The sequence below is a fragment of the Typha angustifolia genome, chromosome 12, assembly GCF_048772165.1.
Source record: "Typha angustifolia cultivar Huaian chromosome 12, ASM4877216v1, whole genome shotgun sequence".
NCBI classification, from domain to species: Eukaryota; Viridiplantae; Streptophyta; class Magnoliopsida; order Poales; family Typhaceae; genus Typha; species Typha angustifolia.
In genome coordinates, this window is record NC_133250.1 from 3,702,147 (window position 1) to 3,726,107 (window position 23,961).

Below are 23,961 nucleotides of genomic sequence, written 5' to 3' on the forward strand. Positions count from 1 at the left end.
GTGAATTGTGGACTAGAGCAATACTTGCGTTGCTTTGTGGCGGACCGACCAAAGGATTGGGTCAAATTCCTTCCATGGGCCGAGTGGTTTTACAATATAGCTCATTACTCTAGCATCAGTATGACCCCCTTTGAGGCGGTTTATGGACGCACTCTTCCTGTCTTGCGTGCGTACGATAGACTCGCAGCGGTGGATCGGACCGATCTTGATTTGGAACTTGCAAACCGAGATGAAATCTTAAGACGGCTCAAGATTCACCTAACATCATCCCAAAACTGCATGAATCAATTGGTGTTCGTTCGAGCTCAACTGTATCGACAATCTACGTTGAGGCCAATTTTGAACTAGAAGCTGGGTCACAAGTACTACGGGCCATATCGAGTGCTACAACGAATTGGATCGGTAGCTTATCGGTTGGACTTACCTGAGGGAACCCGAATCCATCCGGTTTTTCATGTATTAGCATTGAAGGCCCAGATTGGGCCTAATTATGTGGTGGGTTCAGCCTAGCCTGAACCAATAGAGGAAGAGAGCCCCGCTGAACCAGTCCGAGTCTTAGGCCATAAGAGAAGACGCCATGGATCCAGGTTGGAGACAGAAATGTTGATTGAGTGGCTAGGCAAGCCCATTGACGAGTCTACTTGGGAGCTCAAGTCGGATATCATGGATCGCTTTTCCAATTTCACACCTTGAGGACAAAGTTGCATAAGCGTGGTGGATTGATACGATTCGGACTTCAATAGAGGAGGGAAACTGCTGCAGGAACTTTCACCCACAGAACCGTCCGACCAAATCTGAATACGGAAGAGCCTAGCGTTCAAGCCATGATCGGATCACCTTCCGAACAGATGGCCATAAATAATCAGATGGTGAGGGAGATGATATGGGAAATACGGGCGACAAGAGAAGCCATGGCGATCGGAAACGCACCGACAACTTCCCGACGCGAGTCTACCACCATGAACTGCTGCGTTTGAATTCTTTCCTATATTTTCTTAAATATCCTTCCATATCTTCCCTATTCCCTTCCATCATATTTCATCTACCATTTATAGCCATTATATCTCCACCATTCATACTTAATCCTCCATAATCTACCTAGGATCTCGTGCCTTCATCTATGGATCCATTGACTTACTCCCCTGACGTTCGTCTACTTATCTGATGATATCTATAGATCTCGCTGTTCGATTTTCCTAAAATTAGATTCGTTGGAAAGCTCTTTTCTAGGGATACAACGTACCTCACTTCGATCCGATGACTAGAATTTTCGGACTCCTTTTCCAAAGTTCCGTGCCAAATCCTATCTAGATCTGAAAAACGGGATTTGATACAATCTCCCATTGGGCTAAGGTTAGATCTATCCTATTTTTCAGATCTGGACAAGATCTGGCACGAAACTTTGGAAAAGGAGTCTGAAAATTCTAGCCATCGGATCGACGTGAAACTTTGGTACGTTGTAGCCCTGAAAAAGAGCATTTCAAGAATCTAGTTTCAGGAAAATCGGACGGCGGGATCTGTAGATATCGTTAGATAAGTAGACGAACGTCAGGGGAATTCGTAAATGGATCCATGAATGGAGGCACGAGATCTTCGGTGGATTATGGAGGATTAAGGATGGATGGTGGAGATGGAATGGCTATGGATGGTAGATGAAATATGATGGAAGGATATTTAAGAAAATATAGGAAAGAATTTAAAATAGATGATGATTGAGGTCTAATTTGGATCTAAATATAGCCGTATCTTCCAGGCTGATTTACCGATGATCCGACCGTTGGATACTTATCAAACTTGAATGGAAGATAGATCTCTGAGTCAGCTTTTCGGAATGGGGTTGTGGGATCTCGAGCGATATGTGGATTTTTAGATATCAAGGTTTTACTAAAATACTCCGTTGGATCAGAATAGATCTAGAGGTGGATATTTTGAGATAGATTTTGATCGATCTAACCGTCCAAAACATCTGATATTCTGGTAGGTTGTTCCCTTGGAAGTCAAAGATCTAACGAAATTAAAATCAGGTCGATCGAATGAGTAGATCAAGAGTTATGGTGAAAATATTGACCGAAGATTAGGTGGTTGTGAGATGGACGTGAAAGGTGGAGCCTACGGATCGACAGGATGGAGGTCGTCGATGGATGGTGGAAAGGCTTATGGGCGTGGGAAGACCTTAGGGCGTAGAGGAGATGAATGAGATGGTGTGGGCTAGATCGGGGTGCTGCGCAAGGCAGAGAAGATGAGGGAGAAGGGAGTCAGCTCTCAGGGTTGAGAGGGAACGACTAATCGAATACGGGGGAGAGGGACATAACCATGATGAGTCAAGTCCTAGACTGATAGAAGAGGGAGAACTGGGCTCAAGCCAAAAGTTTCATAATAATTCATCCATGATTCTCAAGTGAAAATCAACCCTCCTATTTATAAGAGGAAGATACAAGTGGGCTTAGCCCATTACCCAATATGGGACTAAACTAAAGCAAATGCAATAAGTGAATAAGCAAATAGAGTAGATAACTGTATTGAGCCAAGCCCATCTTCTAGACTGACCCAGCTCACCTGGATCATATCATGGTGGTAATTTATCTGGAAGATCTTCAGAGAAAATATTTGAGAATTCCTCAATCACGAGAGTGACCTTAAGAGATATTGATTCATTAGGCTAGAAATAATGACCGAAAAATATCTATTACTATGAAAAGAGCGTGTACCTGACTATCTAAAAATAGTTTTTAATTGCTCACCCTTCTTTGTTTCCTCTCTCTGACCTCTTTTATTTGTTGTCTAGTTTCCTTACGTCAGCAACAACGAGTGGCATAATCACAAAGGTAGCAACGTAGGAGGCAATGTTTAGGGCAGTGGAGAGGCCAGGAGGGTTGGTGATAATGGTCGCAAGCAGCGTCGATGGGGAGCACTGGTGGTGGCCCCAGTGGTGTTGGGGTCGCTGGAGTTATAAGTGTTGGCAGTGGTGGTCGATTGCGTGAAGGGGTTGTTGGTGTTCGTGCTGGTAGCAATGCGTTGCTGTGAAGATGAAGGGAGACCGAGGCACGGGCGTTGGCGTCGTTAGCATTGGTTGTCTGCATAAAGAGTGATGGCGTCGTCAGGGACGTGCCGGCATTGAGGCGTCGTCTAGGAAGTGCTGGCGTTGAGGCAGCAGTAGTGGGGAGGTAGGCTAGGGCTCAGTCTCGGTGTGAGGTAAGGGAAGGTTGGGGATGATGATGAAGTGGCTAATGAATTTTGGGTTTTAGTCTAATGGGTTTCGGGTTGAAGTCTAATGGGTTTTGGTTTTAGGACTAATGGGTTTTGGGTTTATGCCTAATGGGTTTTGGGTTTATGCCTAATGGGTTTAATGGGGTTGGGCTGGATTTGAAGTATTTGGTTAATGTGTTTTGGGTTTAGGTTGGTCGTAAGGGTTTGAGAGTAAGTAGGTTTTGGGGGAAAATTTGAAGTTTGGGATATGGTAGGGAGAAGAAAAAGGTAATTTGGTAGAAAGTTAGGAAAGAAGGGGATTTGTTGGGATTCTAATAGAAAAAATTAAGAGCCAAAAATTAAAAATTTGAAATTTGAAAATTCTTTTTCTTCCATTTTATTTTCAGCAAAAGAGACGTGCTGTTTTTTTTTTTTTAAATCTATCACGAAAATACAGATGGATCTAAGTAGTAGATCATTGAATGATGTATGAGCAAATAACTTTTGAAATCTTACGTGGTGATTCTGCTTTGACAACGGATTCCTTTTGTTCCTCGTCGACGGTAATCTCCCCGCTTGTCGTGTATCAGAATTCTTGACGCTTCGGTGTTCGTGGAGCGATTGGTCATGTGAATAATTAATTTGTAATGTGTAGAATTTGGGAGGAGTGTCCATAAATTGGGATCCTTCGTTTTGATACCAAAATGATGCAAAACATAGTGGAGAGAGAGATGGAGGAAACAAAAGGAGGAAAGGAGTGGGGTTTCACACCTCTACTCTTAAAATGGTTTCGCACCATTTTTCTCAAAGGAGCAAAGTCAAATAATCTTTATTAACCTTAAAAAAAAATACAACGGGTCTATATATGATTTACAATGAAAATAAGCAAAAGACACCTTAAATAGGAAATAAATATAAGACACCTTAAATAAATAAAGATACAAAATCGATTATAACCAAATATCTATAAAGTGGATCATCAACTGTCGGTGCCTTCTGTGTTGGTACACATGCTATCGTGTCCTATCAATGATGCTCGTATCGCTTGATCCCAATTCAGAAACTAATACTTAGAACCTTAGTTTTTGGTGATGTTTATCATGTTGTACACTTGATGGAAAATAAATATCGCTGCAGAAGAATATCAAATGCAATAAGAAATTGTAAGAGAAGTAGAATCTCTTTGTCCGCCAAATCTCACTCATTTTGTTGGTAAAAAAATGTGCATCTATGTTTCCCTTGACTTCCTCGAATGGTCTCAACATGTTTCTATATGGAGTAGAACCTCTTGTTTTTCAGTTTGGAATGCCTTAACAGCAACTTGGAACCTGTGAATGAAATAGGAGGATAATTTTTCTTTGGTGAAGAACAAGTGAGAAATAAAGGACTGATAAGGGAAAACACAAAAAAATGAAGGAGAAAAGGAGGGAAGAGGATGGGCTGTTGGAGGACAAAGAGAGAAATAAAATGTTTTTAGCCAACAGAAGAGAGGGGGGAGAAAGGCACTGACTCTTTCGTGCTACATTGACAGTGAAATGGCTTAATGTAAGGTGGTGAACGAAGACTGCAACGGACTAGTGTTTGGTGGTCATAGATCAGAAGGATGGCTAAAAGTACTACGCATCAATGAATTGGGGGAAGGCGTGATGAGGCCTAAAAGAAGGCATAAAAGACTTTCTTTCTTCATCTTCCTAAAGTAGCAGAAAACATGAAAGTCACTAGTTGCCTAGAGGAGGAAGAAATGGGTAGGTTATTTACTTATTTCTCCTGCCAATTGTGTGCCCTTTAGGGTTGCCATAGGTTTCCTTTTGTGTGCTATGAGACTGATATTTGAATTAACCAACTCTTTCAAATAAGGTTAGACTAGTAACTGAATCAACTAGATGAAGTTTTAAACCTTAATCTTTGTATAGTGGGTGTTTAGATAAAAGAGGTTATATTTTTGAGACGTTTTCATGACCCAATTTTGGAATCATACTGACCTTGTGTTGAGAGAATAACTTCAGATAAATGAAGCCCTATCATTTGTGTTTTGAAACTTTAATAACTTAATTCAAACTAGATGAAGTTTTAAACTTGACTCTTTGAATAGTGGGCAGTTTAGATAAAAGAGGATATATCTTTGAGACGTTAGTTGTTATGTTACAAATCAGATCTGAATGTAAGAAAATTATGATACTTTTATAGGAGGAAGCTTCGGAAGTCATAGATCTAATGACTTTGGTTGTCAAAATGGCAACAAATAGAAAGAGAAAGAGAGGTCTCACTATTCTGAATCAGAGTGAAAAGATAAAATTAAAATAATAGAGGAATGTTGGAATTTGGTAGATTGGTAATTATTTGATGGTGCGGGGGTCGATGGAGGGTGGCGGACGACTAAAGGTAGTGATGGACAGCTGTATGGTAGGGTAGCTCATGGAGGTGATGATGGTTAGGGTTTGAAAGTAGAATTAGGGTTTTAAGTTAAATCTACTCTTACGGCTATGATTAACTTCTACTCTTAAAATAAACGACTACGCTAGTCACATCCAGGATCTTCAGTGCTGCAGCAGATATAAGAATGACGTTTGCAAGAAATTATGTCTCGAATTCTTATGTTCTGCATGAAAATAACTTGAATTGGTGCTGTGAGAAGACTGCAAGAAGTTCTTGTGGTTTGTGTCTCTCAACTGGTTGCATGATGTTTCTTTTGCACATTTTATGGTGACTATGTTTTATTTGATGTTGTAGTACGCTATTTCTTAGTTACTTTTAGTTTTGTCTTTTTTATTAAAATATATGAGATAGATAGCTTAGGAAAAATTATATACTAATATATTTTTGAGAGACATGCCTTGAACTCATGTTACCCGGCATGGCACTTGCCATCCGGCATCCTCTATCGCCAATGAAACCCCATGACCACTACTTAACTGTGGCACAATTTTTAGAACATTAATGGTAGCAACTAGCAACTTCATTAATTATTCGACTATATGAAAATTATTTGTATTCTTATGAGCTTCATTTGGAGCTCACTCTGCATTCACTAAAAAATATTTGTATCATAAAAAAATTATCTGTATTCTTAGGAACTTCATGTGGAGCTCACTCTGCATTCACTATCTTTAATAATGTCGTAATGCTGTAAGTTAACATCATACTCTTTTTTGCAGGGTAAGAAAGAAGGTTGATAAAAAGAAATTCATAAAGCTATATGATGTTCATGATTCTGTGATTGTAGAGAAGCAGCCTATACTCCACAATGTTGAACTTCTAGCCATTAAGGAGTTCCAAGAAGATGTTAGGGAACATAAAAGCAAAAATGAAGATGATCAGTATGAGAATCAAGATAATCCAATCTGTCAACAACGCCTGTTAAGTGAGGGCACAGACACAAAAGGAAAGAGAAAAAGTTCTGATAAATTGCAGGGTTCAAAGTACTTTTTTCATGCCCCTTTTCAGTATAGTGATGGCATGATCTGAATGCTTTAATAAACTTTTTTTTTTGCATGTTAGTAATGCTTATGTATCAGATTTTACTGATATTGCATTCTACTATTCAGTCTTATCATAAATTATTTTAACTTCTTGATAATCATAGTTTAATGTAAAACTTCATGAATTTTTAATCTTTTACATTCTTAGAAAAATAGCTTTGAAAGTTTCCTCATTGGTAAAAACCTCTTTTTCATTTAGGAAATAATTTGTTTACGTTGGAGGATCTAAGTTTATTTAGAATGAAGTCTGATATATGTCTTCTGTGGTTTTCTGTGATGAATTTATTTTAACTAAGAAGCTAGAATGAGGATAAAATCCAAGTTGAGATATAAGGAAGAACCTTTGAGCATCATTTATTGTGCACATGGTATAGATTAGAGACAATGACATTACATGAAATCTCTGAATAAATGACTGAAAGTGTTTCTTTCCAAAGATTGATATATATTCTTATGTGACAAATTTTCATAAGTAGAGATTTCGATTAGGGATTTGCTTATCGAGGCTCAAGAATTTCATTGATTGCACACGCTCTTTGCTGTTTCATAGAGTTTTGGCAGATTATCATTACTAACGAAGAATGAGCACATGGATAGATGTACGATGTAAATCAACGATGGCCGTGCTACAGGCACGGACCAGGCCAACCATCGGCTGGCACGGCATGTGCCGCGGCACTTGCCGGCCATGCCGTAAGAGAATGAGAGAAAGAGGTAAGGGATACTCACCTTTGCCATTGTAGTTGCCGTAGCCGTCGCTCGCCGCCTGCCGCTCGTCGTGGCCGTCGCTTCGTGCCCTAGCCCCCGAGAGAGAAGAGACAGAGAGATCGAGAGAGAATATCTCTTCTCTCTCGGGGGCTAGGGCACGAAGCGATCGGCGAGCGGTGGGCGGCGATCAGCGATCGGCGACAAGGTCGATGGTGAGCAGCGATGCATTAGGAGGGGTACCGTGCGGCACCCTCGTGCCACGTGCCGGTACGCCGTCGGCACGGCCATCCTTGATGTAAATTATTATTATCTTACAGTATTGCTGTATGTGTTGATACTTCAGTGATGTTGAAGGCAAAAGTTTTCCTTTATGACTTATATTTTGCAAATTTATGCAGGCTTTATGTTATATCCTGATGCACTTTAAGTTTCTATAGGATTGTAGAATGTGCTTGTATCATTTATCTAACTAATAAATGCCGTCTCTTCCCTGTGATCTTTCTGACATTTCATAGATAGCACATAGTAGCCATCTTTTCTATAATCAATTTAACTAGCTTGCATTCTTTTATGCAGGAATAAGAAATTAAATGCACTAATTCTCCATCGAACTGATATTGGTTCTAAGGAAACAAGTAATCCTGCAACAACAGTTGTGAGGTATGTTCAACTGTGATTAAATGTTAAATCTATTTGTTAGTCTGATTGTAACTTTTCACAAAGTCATATATCAAATGCTTATTTTTTTGTGGTCTTGCCAACCGAGTGACCTAATGTTATTTAGAGGTAATAGGAAATGAATTGTGCACCAAGAGCTTGAGCCTTCTATTTTCATCATCATCTAGTGAACCTTCTAGTTTTTAGGGACACAACATAATTTTTCAGAGAAGTCTTAACAAGATTTCTTGATAAAATATTATTGAAAGAATTATATACTAGCACGACAACATTAATAGAGCACAAGAACTAAGAGAACAGAAATGTTAGAAATACCAACAGTATGCGTTCAGCTGTAACTAAGGTTGCTAGTTTCGGACGATCCTGATCCCACCTCGATTCCACCCAACTGGCTCGTTCCGGGCTAGATCAGCCGATTCCTTCTTGTATTGGAACAGTTTCGGCTGTTTCGGCCGAAATAACCTGACGCAAGCTTTAAATGGGCCAGGTCATATCCATTTTTTGATGCAACTGTCTGGGACATCAATAATTGTGTCCCCCAACTGCTTTTGATTTTTGTTTTTACTCTCTTTGACATACTCTTTTCTCCCTCCTATTTAACCACCGAACTCATCCGACAGTCAATATGGTGACTCCGCACTCTGACAAATTGGGTGAGTATTTTTCGGTTTTTTTTTTCCATTTCATCTACTTTTTTCTCTCTCCCATTCTCTAGCTCCCCTTACTCATTGCCCTTTGCAGCTACAATGTGTTTTTTAATTCATTTCTCTTATCCTTCTCTCTAACTCCCCTCTTAGTCTCTCTACAAGAGCTGCAATGGTTTTTTTTCATTTCTTTTCTCTTGCTCTCTCTCCCTTCACTCTCTAAACTACCGCTCTCTTTCTCTTTAGTGTTGAAGAGAGAGAGCTCTCTCTTTATCTCATTTCTACAATAGTAATGTTGTCAAACAATGAAGAGAGAAAAATCTCTTGAATGAGATAAAAAGCGAGGTTAAAAAGAGAAATATAGGGAGAGTGATTAGAGGGAGTGATTAGAGAGCAATTACGATAGAGATGTTGGAGAGAGATTTAGTTTTGAATTTTAAATTATTTTTGTCCTTAGTTTTGTTAATTACATTTTCAATTTAATCTTTGTTTAGTTGTTTACCTTGAAAATTCAAATGACTCAAAAACAGCAGCTATAAAATACTGAGGTGCTCTTCCTCCCTCTCATGCTTTTTCTCCCATGTTGGGAACTATTTTTTTTATTTTTTTCTCACCTTTCACTCACTCTCTCATTGATTGCCATGTGTCACCCACTAATTCACTCAGTCCTTCACATCCCACTCATTGCTGTCGTGCATCAGCTGATAGTAATATTTATCTAATAGCTTATATATATTGTTATGGTTGTAAATTAAATTAAAATTTTTATATACATTTAATAAACTATATTAGTAATGTTTTATATGTCATATATAATTATTTTTAGTTTTTATATCTAAAAATGTTATCTTGCCTTGGTGCCCATCTTGGTGCTAGGTGTGTAGGGTGATCGCTCGCCAACTGTGGCGACCTTTCAATACACTGCTTTTAGGCAAATAGAATGATAAACAATTTACAAAACGAAGAGTCAATAATCTGTCAAGAGTTGATGCGCGAGCCTGAAATAGAAGAAATTGATGATGATGGTAGTTGCCATAGTTTGGAAGATGATACTCAGAGGCAAATCTGGAGGGCAATAAAAGGTAGCAAAATTATGTATAGAATGGAGAAGGAGATGAGAAGTAGTGGTGATAGCTTTAATAGATTTTGATTAGTTTACATATAGAGAAAAAAAACATGGGGGCAACAATTATAGGATTTCTGGTGTTACAAGCGAGTCTAGAAATGTTGGATTAAGGGATGCATATCGTCACAAAAACGGTTGCACATACCACTATCAACACCAAAAGATAAAAAAAAAATGCAAAAAAGCACGTTGGTGGAGCTATCTTTAATTTTTTTCGTCAATAAACATATTTTCTTCAATGTAGCATATAGTTTTTTTTTATCATATTATGGTAGATGCTATAGAATCACTAGGGCTTGGAGTTTCGCTTTTTATCTTGAGTTACAAGTAGATGAACTTTATATTTATATTGAGGCCCAAACCACAAACACGACAAAATAGGTGCCATGGCCATGTCTGACCTGCCAACACGTGTCAGATGCATCGCCGAGTATCCGATAATGATAAAAAGAAGCGGGCACGCCGTAGACACGTCGGGGACATGCCAGGGACAATAGCTTGTTAAACTAAAATCCAATCTCTAAAACCCACAAAACTCTAAAACCCCAAATCACAACCTTCGTGCTCCTCTGTCGACGACACTCTCGATTGTTTGAAGCTCTCCTGACGATGACACTCTCGTCGACGATTATCTAACAGTGTGAAGCTCTCTTGCCGACGACACTCTCGTTGAGGTCTCTTTCTCTCTTTGGCTGAGTTGAGAAGTAGAAGTGGGTGGGTTTTTATTTCGAGTAAAGATAATTTTTTTTAATATATCTGTTTTTTTAATTATTTATACCGCAGTGAGTAATGACTATTAGTTACTATTAATTTTTACCTTATTTTTGTTTAAACAATAATTATAAATTTTGTTAGTAAATATGACTTGGTGATTTATTTAAATTTTATTTTAGTTTTATTTAAACAGTAATTACAACTTTATATTTTTTTTGCCATGATGACAATAACAATGAGTGGCACCACTTCTAGTAATTTTTGTCCATATTTTTTTGATTAATTCTTTTGCTATGCCTATAGCTTTATATAATAAATTTATCTTAGACTTGTCGTCACTGTCTATAAATCATAATCCTTAAATAATAGGCTCGAATACTATAGTGGCAATTAGATTTGTCCCAAAATGTATTTTCAAAAATCATTATGTTCATAGTTTTACTTAATCTTTGATCTTTATGTTTCATGTTCTTAATTATTATAGATCATTTCTTTAATATAAATACTGTATAATATTTTTCTTATATCACATGATGCTCTCTAATTCTAGAAAATGTGTCAAATCTAGTGAGGTCAGGTATGGTGATTTTTCTATCATCAGTTATCTCCCTAAATAAATTAATAACTCAATTATTGTTATATATAAAGTGTTAAACTTTATCAATTTCAGGATCTTTAGTAATATGCTCCAACATGAGATCAAGATAATGTGTAGCCTGTGAAGCATGGATACTGATATGAGATATGGGGATACGGATACGAGGATATGATAAATTTGAAAAACTAGGATACGGATACGGTAATAAAAAATTAATAAAAATATATTTATAATATATTGCAAACCAATATAACATATGGTTTAATGCATATGGTTCTAACTAATCTTGTGAATGTTTTGTAATTACCTTCATAAAGGACAAGGGTTGGAAAGTATAACTGTGACTTCACTACTACGACCAACTGATCATTAAGCCAACATGCTTTAGTTAGTGAGGCAGTAATTAATTTATAAAACATGGCAGTGAGGTAGTAATTAATTTTTAAAAACATAGTAGTGAGACAGTAATTAATTTCTAAAACATGGCAATGAGGCAGTAAATAGTTTCTAAAATATGGCAGTGTGGTAGTAACTAACAGTGAGGCAGTGAGAGAGTAAGGCAGTGAGGGAGTAATTATCAGTGAGGTAGTGAGGGCGTGAGCACAAACATCAATCAGCTCATCTGTGATCATTTAGCATCCTAAATTACTCTATTAGCATTAATTAGGTCACTCCCTCACTATGATCAAAACCCGTAAAAGCGAAATCAAACCCTAAATTCTAATATCACAGACAGGTGCAAGAGGGAGGGAGGAAGGTGCGTGAGGGAGGGAGATGAAGTAGGGTACCTCAATCATCGGAGGGAATTGCCATACGGGGGAGGGGAGGGGAGGAAGCTTTCATCGATGGTGCTTGAGGGAGGAGGGAGGAGGCCTTCGTCGTCGGCGCGTGAGGAAGGCAGGAAGGTTTTTATCGCCGCTGACGCGTGAGAGAGAGAAGGGTTTTTTAGGTCGCGCGTGAGAAGAGGAACGATAGAGCTAAGCGATATTGGGTTAGTTAAAATTAACGGGTTAGTTATTAACAACTTTTAAATGAGTTTTATTTGTATAACGAACCCGTTTAACTTAAATAATTCAAAAACGTATCTTGCCATATCCCTGTCGTATCCCAGCCGTATCGGATATTTAAAATTAATTATTTTAATTCTAATACTTCTTTAGCCGTATTGGATACGTATCGTATCTAATATCGGTATGGAGGCCTAAATGAAATATCCGTGCTTCATACTGTGTTAGCATATAATATTCAATACAAATGCTGTCTGTTTAACATAAGTAATTGTTCAACAATCTTAAAATTTGTCCTATTATAAGTAACTACTTGGACTATCTTTTTTGACTTATTTTTTCTGCTACATTTATTCTATTACAGCATTTATTAATTAAAAAGTATAACTTACATTTTTTAAATGAGCACTAGCATCCACAGCTTTCAAAAATACTATCCAAATGCCCAAATAAATTAATAAATTAATTATATCTGTTTTCTTCTTTGTCGGCCATCCATCGTACATCAGTATATAACTAAATTCATCCTAATAGCTTTTAAATATCTTGATCTCAATGTAAGTGTGAAGCACATCTACCTTTGTTTTAAGATATTTACTAGCAATATCATTTGAATTTAGATATAGAACACTAGTCTCTAGGGCCTTGTTTGGTTTAAGGCTAAGCTTTTCCAAAGTAGATTAGTTGGCCCTATTTCATATTTTGATTTAGGTACCTTGAACTAGGCTAAGATAATTTGATGTTTGGTTTTGAATTAGGCCACCGATGTATTTATTATTTGTGATGAGAGTTGAAAATATGGAAAAATATTAGTTTTGGAGGGAAAAAAAATAATATGTAATTTTAATGGATGAAAATACTCTTTTCCTGTCATGATTGTTGTCATTATTATAATATGTGAATATTATATGGTAATATACGAATATTATATGTTGTCTTATAGTATCTGAATATAATATATAATGATCCACTTTTTTGTAGATCGAGGCAACTACATAATAGCCATATACGTGTTTAAGTGCATATTTACTAGCTTTTATGATATCTATAATAGTAATTTGTAGGTTTAAGTGCATATTTGCTAGCTTATATAGAGCCTATAATAGGCATTTGCAGGCTTAAATGCATATTTGCTGGCTCATATGGTGTTTATAATAGGTATTTGCGGACTTAAGTACATGTTTGCTAGCTTATATAATGTCTAGAATAGCCTTTTGTGGGTTCAAATGTATCTTTGCTGGCTTATATAGTGTCTAATAGTCATTTGCGGGCTTAAGTGTATTTGCTGGCTTATATGGTGTCTATAATAGCCCTTTGTTAGCTAATATAGTGTCTATAATAGCTATTTGCGGGCTTAAGTACATATTTGCTGACTTATAGTGTCCATAATAGCCATTTGCGGACTTAAGTGCATATTTGGAAGGATTTGCTGGCGTATATGGTGCATATATATATAATAGCCATTTGCTGGTATATTTGATAACTTATATGGTGTTTATAATAGCCATTTGTGGGCTTTAGTATATATTTGCTGGCTTATCTAATAAACTTGGTGAGGGAAGAGAGGAGAGCAGAGGAGAGAGGCTTAATTGGATATAATTTGGCACATGTATATATGAGACATATTTTATAATATAAAATATGAATATTTTGGAAGAGAGAGAGAAGTAAGAGGAGAGATAAAATTGATAGATTTTAGTCATGTAGAAGGTAAAACTAGGATCAATTCGAAAGAATATGAGAATTTATATATTATTGTTTATTTATTTATTGAGGATTGAACTTGACTAAGAGAAAAAAGTTAATTTGGTGTTTGGTTATTGAACAATATCAGGAAGCCATAACCAAGTTCAGGGACCCTAGTCCCCCCTTGAGCTCAAAACAAACAAGATCTAATAATTTTATAGCATCCATTATTGTATGATAATAAAAGTTATCAGCTACATGAAAAAAATATGGTTGTAGAAGAAAAATTTAGAAATAGCCTTAGCAATGTTATATTTTGCATTTTTATCCAGTTGATAGCTGTCTTGATTATGGTCTGTCTACGAGGTGGATTGATTTTACCAAAGATGATGAAAACGTGAACTTACAACTATTCATTTGTAGGATCTTAGTGCACCACTAAATAAAAAAGAGATTCATTGCCTTTCTTTTCTTGTTATCATGCATAAATATGACTTGTCTTCATCCATTCAATCATGGTATCCCACATTTTATATTTTTAAATGTAAGCATGATTTATCTGTATTTACAACCCATAATATATTATATATAGGTTTATTATAGGTTTGATGAAAGCAAGTATATAGTCAATTTTATCCACCAAAGGTCATCGAGAACTTTATCTTTGACAAATTGTTATTTTGCCAGTATCAACTTCCTTATAAGAGCTCCATTTATCACTGATTACTATTGATTGAAGATCTTTTCTAAGCACTCATTGAAAGTTGAATGATGAAATTTTTATGCACATTACATCCCTTACAATGTCTAAGATTCAGCTACACTTATCACACACAATCTCATTTGGCTTGGTGTGTTTTGGTGCACATACGTTCTTCAAAACTAGGTTAGGAGTATGAATTATACATGGAGTATAAAAAATGTAAGAAAACCTTGCTTCAAGAAGCATCCTTGCTGTCTTACAAACAGGTGTATTATTCATAACCACTTGAATTACAATATAGAGCCCAACCTCTTTAATAATTTTAATGATCAAATCGGAGATAAAACATTTCTCATTATATTCTCCGTCACAATTCACAGTCCTCAAGAACATGGGGCCACTTTCAGTCACCGCTTAAAAATTTATAAGAAATCTCCTTTGTGCATTAATCCAATCATTACATTCAATACTCACCCTTTTCTTCCCCTATGTTCTAATAGGGTTTAGCAACATTTCAATATTTGCTCTCACTTGTTGAAGTAGTGTAGTCTTTAACATATCGTAGCCGGGGGGTGGGGTTCGGAGATAATTAGTTTTGAGTTTGGATCCGGGTTAACAAAAATTAACCCGACCCATTAAGAATAAAATTTTCACTCAACTGCGTCCCCCTATCCGTGTAGTGTCCCGCCAGTGTCCCTTTTTAATTTTATTTTCTTTAATTGCAAATACTCCGGACCCGTGTCGAACACGTGTCCCACACAGGCACCTCTCCTAGTAGGAGGTGTCCGTGCTTCCTAGGTTGTTATTCTCTGTACAGTGTCCTCATTGAATTATACATCCAAGGTAACATATGTACTCTTTAGGTGATTCTTCTTGACATGATAGAAAACAATGTTTTGAAAAATAGTTCAGGATGTTGCCTTGGGAGGGACACTCATATGAATGCCCGTGCAATACGAAATGGTAGTATTTGATGGGCTGAGGTGATGCGCCTGCCTAGGTGGCAACTTGTGAGCCTAATTGGTCAAAGATGCCTAGGTAATTAATTGTTATGCAATCTAAGCATGTTAAGAATTGCATTCGTATTACTAGTTTGACCCAGCATAGTTTAGTTCCTTTACAAGAACCCTCCAATCATGAAAGGATGTTGGATGACCTCTATGGTTTTGCCTTAGAGTGTGACACTTTTTGACTCTTGTTCCCATTAATATGCTTGGATGAGTAGGGATTTAAGCAATTGCAGGAGAAAGAAATTGTTGGATCCTTTTGTCTATCTTTCTTAGTCCTTTTGTCTCTCCCTCTCCTCTTTTTGTCCTTCGCAATCTCTCTCTTCCTATTCTTTCATTTTAGCTAGTACCAATAAAGGCGTTATGACCTCTGCCACAGTTGTTAGGAAGAGCAGTAAGGTAGGCCACTGCTACAATCAAAGGCAGGAGCAGCAAGGTTGGCCACTTCTTTCTCCTTTTTGCGTTTTCATTTTATCGATTTGATGATATGTTTTTTGGCTTTTTCTAGACATCATTGGTGGTACTCTTGGTGTTTTCTGATACTATGTGAAAGTCATGATCAATCTATTTTTTTGGGACACGGACAATCATTTGCTACTAATTAAGTTTTTATACACTTTTTAATTTATGTAAAGTAGGTGTTGTGGTTCATTTTTCATGTCGACTTTGTTTCTCTCAAAACGTGCATAATTTCTCTTTAACTGGCTTTTCTTTTTCAGGAATGAACAAGTTGAGCAGAATTGCCATATAAATACTTGCAAAGCTCATGTTTGTGGTGTTGCGAAAAAGGTTTGCTTTTAAATTCGATAATATTTTTTCTTCCTTAAGTTGATTTGATTGAGAATATCTAGAGAGTTATTGTACCTTGGGATTTTTGTTTGCTAATAGTCGTTGGACTTCATGTCTACTATTACATTTATCCTGTAACAGGATCAATCGTTCAGTGGAACAATTGATATCTACTAACATTTGAAGGAAATGCATGTTGTGTAAGAACTTGTATAGTGAATTGCACAAGATAAAAGAAGGCATCAAAATGCACGAGGCTGCCACCTAGAGATGATCATTGAGTGGGTCAGGTCAATTAGGGCCAAGCTTTTCGAGTTGATCGGGCTTAAGTATTTGTTGATAGCTCGGCCTACTAATAACTTGGGCCTTGTCGGGTTCGAGTCTTGCTAGAATATTATAGCTCGTTACTATTCACTAGCCCGATAGGCATAATGGGGTTGAGCATAATAGGCGAAGCTTAAATGCCTCCATGAAAATAGCTTAGTTTGCTTTCATAGGAACTTAGGTATATAGTGGTATTCAATTTATTTAATATCTAATGTGGAATTAAAAAACCATAGGAATAGGAGGCGTAACAGGCTACGCCTCGGGCGGGCAAAGGCCTATTCCAGTTGTATTGGAAGAAATAAATTTGTTTTGAAAGAAAATAAAATTTTTGTCGGGGGGCGTTCAAACGTAGGGGATCACGTTTGAACGCATTATGCGAACTCTTGCAAGCGTTCACAAATACAGAGAACGAGATTTGTGCATTCGAACGGCCTCGAGCCCGTTCGAACGGCTGCACGCGTTTGCAACTGCGGCGAGAACACTTTGTTTTTAGTGTTTTATTTCTATTGTTTGAGTCCAAGGGGTAGCCTTTAAGTATTGTGTAGTGTACCTTAGTTGAGTCATGTTATGAAATCATATTTTCTTCTCATATCTTTCTATCTATTTCTGTTTTTCTCTCCTTCTTCTTCTTGCCCTAACTTCTTGTTATCCCCTAACCTTCATTGGTTAGATCTTCCTTCTCGTTTGTCGCAGCCCTATTTCTTCTAGGAGCGATCTCTTTTTTCCCTTCATCTATTACCATCTCTCATCGCGATTATCCCCATCCACATACCATCTTCTCCTCCCCTTCCATCGTCATCAAGATCTCTCTTCAATTCAAATAACCAACCCATCCCCATATCGGTCCAGTTCGTAACAGCCTAGCCCATGCCTTTCATCATCTCGGGCTTGGGTTGGGCCAGGCTTAGCCCGGTTAAGATCAGGCAGGTTTGGGCCAGGCCTAGGTGGGTTGGGCTTGCGCAGGGAAGATATATACAGCTATATCCTTATTTTTGAAGACAAATGTTTCCAAGACTTGAACCTATGATCTCTCACATGAAAGAAACGAAAGAAATAAAACTTTCTGGTAAAAATGTGGAGAAGGAGATAAACTGACATTTAGTAATAAGTTGAGGATTGAGACAGGTAGTGATATTATGAAGTAGAAAATTTAAAGTTTAAATGTTATCAAAGATGATCTCAGGCTCTTCATTTTGTTATGATCTTTCCCCACTTTTTAGTGCACATTTATGAAATAGTTCCAGAATTTTAGACAACATATACTTTGCTTATTTGATTTTAGTTAATTCTTGATGTCTGTTAGATTTAATTGGGACAACTTGGTCCATAAATTTTAGTCCAAATAATAGTTGTTGCCCAAGGTATATAGTCATATCCTTGGTTACTCTTAAAAAGACAGTTGAGGGCCTAGGTATAGTTAGTTCCAACAAATTTGGCATCTGGTTGAAGAGATACTGTACTGTGGATTGTGGGGGTTTAGTGCTTTTCTCTTCTATGACTGCACCTCTCTGGTGCCATTGTCCTTTGTTGTCATTCCTTGCACCCTTAGAATCCTTGGCTTGTCGATCTCATATTGAGGTCAATTGGTTCCTGTATGCCTTCTCATAAATTGAAAATAAGTTTTTACGAAAACTATTCCACTGAAAGAAAACAAGTCAAGAGAAAAGCTTCCTACAAAAGTTACGAAGTATTAAATTGCGGTAGATATTTGATAGCAGTATCTTTTTAATTTTGTGCTTGCATCTTAGACTCTAAAGAATTGAGGAATTATAGATTTAGTTGTGATGCTAGGTAGAGCTAGAGGAGTCAACCCCACATGTTATTAGGAATTACAATCCATGCTTGTAGCTCTAATAGTACTGTTTATACATAATTGTGAGGTCCCAAGTGTTGGGATTGGGGTTGGTCACTTGAAAAAATGGCATGTATCAATCATTTTGGTGTTAGACTATTTATTAATTATGTAAATTTCAAAATTATTTTTAAATGCATGAAAACTCCTAATTTTTTAAAAAATAATAGGAAAATAGAAAAATATAAATTACTCACATAAATTCTGGAAATTAAAAAAAAAAAACTTACTCAATCTATGTTTCTCCTTCTCTTCCACTCACTCTCGTACTCTCATTTCTCACAAATAAAAATTCCTTTCTTTCTCATTCCAAATGACCTCTCTCCTACCCCCCCCTCTCTCTCTCTCTCACACACTTTCCTTCCAATCTCTTTGCCACACTCCATTTCACTTGTTTCCTCTTTTGCTCTTTGTTGCTGCAATAGAATAACTACTGCAAAACAGAGAGGAAGAGAGAGGGGGAGGCATTGAGAGAGAGTAAACTCTGCCGTAGAGAGAGAAAGTGATGAGATTGTTGAAGATAGAAAGGAGAAATAGAAAAAGCCAAAAAAAAAAAAAACTCAAACTAACAAAAGAGGACTTAACCAAGTTTGTTGGAGTGCAATGTTGTTTGTTCCGTCTTCGGAGGAGTTCGCTGGATGCCTACTTTGATGGATCTGCGTCAGAATACTTCTCTAGGGCCTATTTTGACGGATATATGTTAGAAGAGAGAGAGCAAAGAATGTTGCTGGGAGAGGGATATGAGGATATCATTAGATTTGACCCATTTCTCCAATCCATATCTGGTCATTTCAACCAATCCACGACATGGAGAGAGGTAACTTTTGGTTGGACAAGGTGTTATAGGATGAGGGGGCGACTATGACATGGAGAGAGGTTGGGAAGAGTCATTCCACAATGAGAGATAGTAGTGCAAGTATTTCTAGGAATACTCTTGGCCATAATGATGCCTTTGGTAATGGCATTGTCTCTTCCATATTTGATAGAGATAAGGTGATCAGCCGACATCGACACATATCATGATAAGAGGGATTGTAGACAAAAAATGTGGAATTCCATGTTTATTAGTAATTATGTTATGAGTGAGTTGCTCCCTATGATTGATTAGTCTTGTATTTATCACTTCGAGGAGTCATATGACCCGTATACTGGTTATGCTAATTCCTAGTGGCAAACACAACAAGAACAAGAGTCATTTGATATGGCTAATATCAAGGATTGTCATGCCCGTGGCATATGTCATGCCGTGACATGATAAAGAAGAGAGAGAGAGAGAGAGAGAGAGAGAGAGAGAGTACTTTTGGTTCTAAAATCATCCATCATCGCCAATTTTAGACTAGAGTTACAAAAAAATGAGCGTGGATTGGCGAGATTAGAGGAAGACGATGAGTTAGCTTACTAGATCATATTTTTAGTAATTGCAAATGCGGATCTCACCACTTTATGTATCATCAAGATTATGACTAGTACTAGTAGGTATACTATCTCTCATTGTTGAACGACTTATACCAGTCTCTGCTTTCGTCGTGGTCTCTCCCAATATCTCATCTAACCATGGGTTATCTCTGTCATCTAATAACCTATCCTCTATTTCTCTAATCAATGGAGTCAAGGGGTCTTCTTCATCAAAAACATAATTTAAATCAATCAGTTGTTCATTGTCTTTCTTCTTAAATTTTTCTCCCTCAATCTCATATTATAATGACAAAAAACTAACTTCTCCAATCTTTCCATTGTCAATCGGTTGCGTATTTTTGTGTATATTAAGGAGAAAGTAGTTCAATTTTTTTAACAATGTGATAAAAGCACAGTTTGATTTAAAATCTTCTTTGCTATTGGCGTCAAATTTAGTGCCTCCTCCCATTCATAGATAGATCACCATTCAGCTGGAGTGTTATGATATATAGCTGCAGCAACTTTAGCAGTACTGAATTGCCTAACTCTTAATCTATATCTCTTCATCTGAAATCAGAAATATATTATTAGTTTATTGCATACTGATTATATTGAAAGTTAAACTTGAAATAAATAATAATAAAATTATTTAATTAAATCATAACTCACTTTTTTATCACAAAGGATTTTTTTATGAATATCGGGCTTAAGCTTGCTGATTACCTTCTTAACTCCAACAAGATTTTACTATCAATATTGACATTTTTAGAGAACTAGAATTTTTGATTAAGAAAATACCCTGTAGAAATTTAAAATTTGTAAGCATTCAAATTTTTAAATATTCATAAATAAAAGTAAATTAGTAAATTAAAAATTAAAAGTAAATTAGTAAATAAAACCAATGTGTTTCTTTGTATTTTTAATTCCTTTGAGAGCTGTCTTGATAGATATATATCCATTGGTCCAATATTTTCAGACTCTATTGTAACACCAGGAGTCCTATAGGTAGAACTGTTGCCCCCATATTCTCTCTCTCCTTGTATATTAACTGATCTAGATCTCTGAAAATTACCGCCAGTGCTTCTTCTCATCTCTCTCTTCTCTATACATAATTCTACTTTCTTTCATTGCCCTCCTCATCTGTCTCTCCTCCTCATCCTCCTCACTTTGCTTACTGCTATTATCATCAATGTGTACAGGATTATGCATCAATGCTTCACAAATCATTGACTCTCTTTGTTGTGCAGATTGTTTATTCTTCTTTTTGCCAATTAAATGAGCCAACATCTGCTTTCTAACTTTCAATGACACATGAGTGTAAGCTATTATATTTTTTTGTCTTCCAGCTAAATGTTCTTTTAAACGGCTGACACCACCACTTATTTTTTTTCCACACCAGTTGCATTTAACCCGTCTTTTATCTTACCCAATAGTGCTGCAATGTTGCCACCCAATGTCGGTATCATATGACTTCTCTTTTGGAGCCATTGATATTTTAACTCTACAACTAAAAAATATTAAGAAAAATCAAAATAAAATATAAAATAATTTAAAATTTGTGAGGTATAACTGCATAAGTTGCACCAGTAGTGGTGCTAGTGCTGTTGCAGCAGAGCAGCAGCACTGTTGCTGTGCTGCTACCTGCAACAGGTGCATAGCATCACCTGTAGTAGGTGCATAGCAGCACCTGCTGTAGCAGCACAATGAAAAAAAAAATGAAAACTGAAAAAAAAAAACTTACCTAAGGTCGCCGGAGATCGAAGTTATCGAATCTTCGTCGAAGAACGTCGTCGGAAGTTGAGGTCACTGGAGATCTACTCAGTTGTTGGTGAAAAAGAGACTCGTGAGAGAGAAAGAAAGAAAAAGAGAAAAAAAGAAAAGAGAGGGAGAAAAGGGAGAAAGGCAGGTGGGGGTGGGGATATATATCAATTATTGATGTCCCCCGGGTCGGATTCGACTCGATCCCACCCGTTTCGGTCGGGATCAGTTGAAACGGCCGATCCCGACCGAAATGGATCAGGTTTCGACTGAAACGGTCGAAACCCCAGTCGAAACCGGCAAACCAGCTGGTTTTAGCTGGGATCGGGAAACCATGCCTATTTAATAAAATAATAATTAAATATTATTCAACATATAATATGAATGAATACATTCATTAAAACTAATATAATAATTGAATACTCCATAATAAAATTGAACACATATTAACATTCTAACACAATATTAATTGATAATAGTTTAATAATTAAAAAAAAATAATATCTAGGAAATAAAGTTCCAGCAGTTAAAAGACTCAATTTCGGGATTGGGTGTTCGAACGGCCCTTCTAGCGTTCGAACGCAAATTTTTGGAGAGCAGCAAAATGAATTGGTTTTCAAACGCAATCTTCTGAGAGCGGAATATTAAATAGGCGTTCGAATGCTTCCAAAGCTGTTCTAATGCCAATTTCTCGAGAGCCAAGAAAATAAATTGGTGTTTGAACGTCCTTAAGACTGTTTAGACGCCTGACAACGAGGAACTCTAGTTTAGATGTTTTAATTAAGTGCTTTTGCTTATGTTAGGCAATAAAGGTCGAGCTTATTTGATCCTATTGCTAAGTCTAGTTGAGTCAAGGAGCCATGTATAAATAGATGTGGTGTGCACCAAAGATTTTCATCTTTGAATATTGAAGTTAATTTGCAAGATCGTCTCCTTCTTGTTTGATTACCTCTAAGCTTTGGAACCCTAGCCACCATCTAAGATCTTCATTATTGTCTTTCTCTTCGTTTGGTCGCACCCTTTTGATCCTAAGGAATGGCCCTACTTCTTCTCTATCTTTTTCCTACCGACTACCTCGAGTTCCACCATTGACATCTCCACCACCATACCGTAACTTTAGGTCGATCACCACCACGTCTCTTTACCCTCCCCGATAGATTCGTTCTTTATCTCGAATCTATCTCAATTTCAAAAGCACTCGACCATCTAATTGTTAGATCTCAAGTTACCTCTTAATTTTGGAGATTCGCAGTAATTCTAACTTTCTCTACGTGAGTCAAAATCTAGTTCCGTCTTTAGATTTGGACTCGCAGACATTGTGGGGTTAGTAAGGTGATCGTTACAGACAATGAGGATCAAAAATTTTATTTGTCGGTACAAGAATAATACTAGAATGTTGCATTAAATATTATTGATATTGTTCAAAACTCTTCCGCTGATAGCATTGTTCGTTATAATGTCTCACATAGTCTTTATACAAATAAGAATTTTGTAATTCTTCTATGATATGATATGAATATTGAACATGCACGGGAACAGACGGCACCTGCACAGGCACACCATAAGTATATGCAGATTGTAGATATAGAGTAAAATAATGGTGTTGTGGCTCTGGTAAGTGTAATTGATATGATGGTAATGATAATGAACTCATATCTTTTTATCATCATCAATTTTATCTTAGCCTTCTAAATGATCAATTGACTAATTGATTTAATAATGATCGATGAAAATAGAATTTTTTTTGAAAAAATGAGTTCCACATGGCATAATGACCGGCATGGCACGCCTAGTGCCGGTCGGCACGGGGCGTGTTGACCTACACAACCATCAATTAGACCAACATCATTTTGAAACAAATGCAATGCAATGGTTGTACAATCCCAATGGAGAAAAATATGAAAGTATTAGATCAATATGACTTTAGGTAGAACATATAATTTCCAGATTATCAGATTGATATGACTTTACGGAGAATAAAAATTTCCAAATTTAAATAATGATAAGCCTATGCAATCATTTTCATGTAATTGTGTAAGTCCAGCAGATTTAGTTTGCGAGCTCAAACCATTATGCAAAAAAAAGAAAATGAATTTGTTAATGTCCTACAACCGAAGTTCTGATTTTGAAAATAAAAAAATTTAATACCTTTTGAAGGATTCACTATCATGATGAAAGCTAGGCTAGTTTCAAAAGAATCAAACTACTAACTTAACAATCAAGCTACATAACAGAAGCTATATTAAGTTGGAAGCAATCATACATGCAGAGAGGCCAGAGAGGTGATGGTGACGAAGGGGGAGT

The 23,961-nt window shown here is 36.9% G+C and overlaps 1 protein-coding gene across 1 annotated transcript in view; it reads left to right on the plus strand.

Annotated features, from left to right (window-relative positions):
• The window catches only part of LOC140771648 (coilin-like), a 54,746-nt gene that overhangs the window by 11,202 nt on the left and 19,583 nt on the right, over positions 1-23,961 (plus strand). The window contains exons 3-5 of the mRNA XM_073113221.1: positions 6,342-6,605; positions 7,950-8,033; positions 16,256-16,325. Coding sequence (XP_072969322.1) covers positions 6,342-6,605; positions 7,950-8,033; positions 16,256-16,325 — 418 coding nt within the window. The remainder of the gene's footprint in view (positions 1-6,341; positions 6,606-7,949; positions 8,034-16,255; positions 16,326-23,961) is intronic.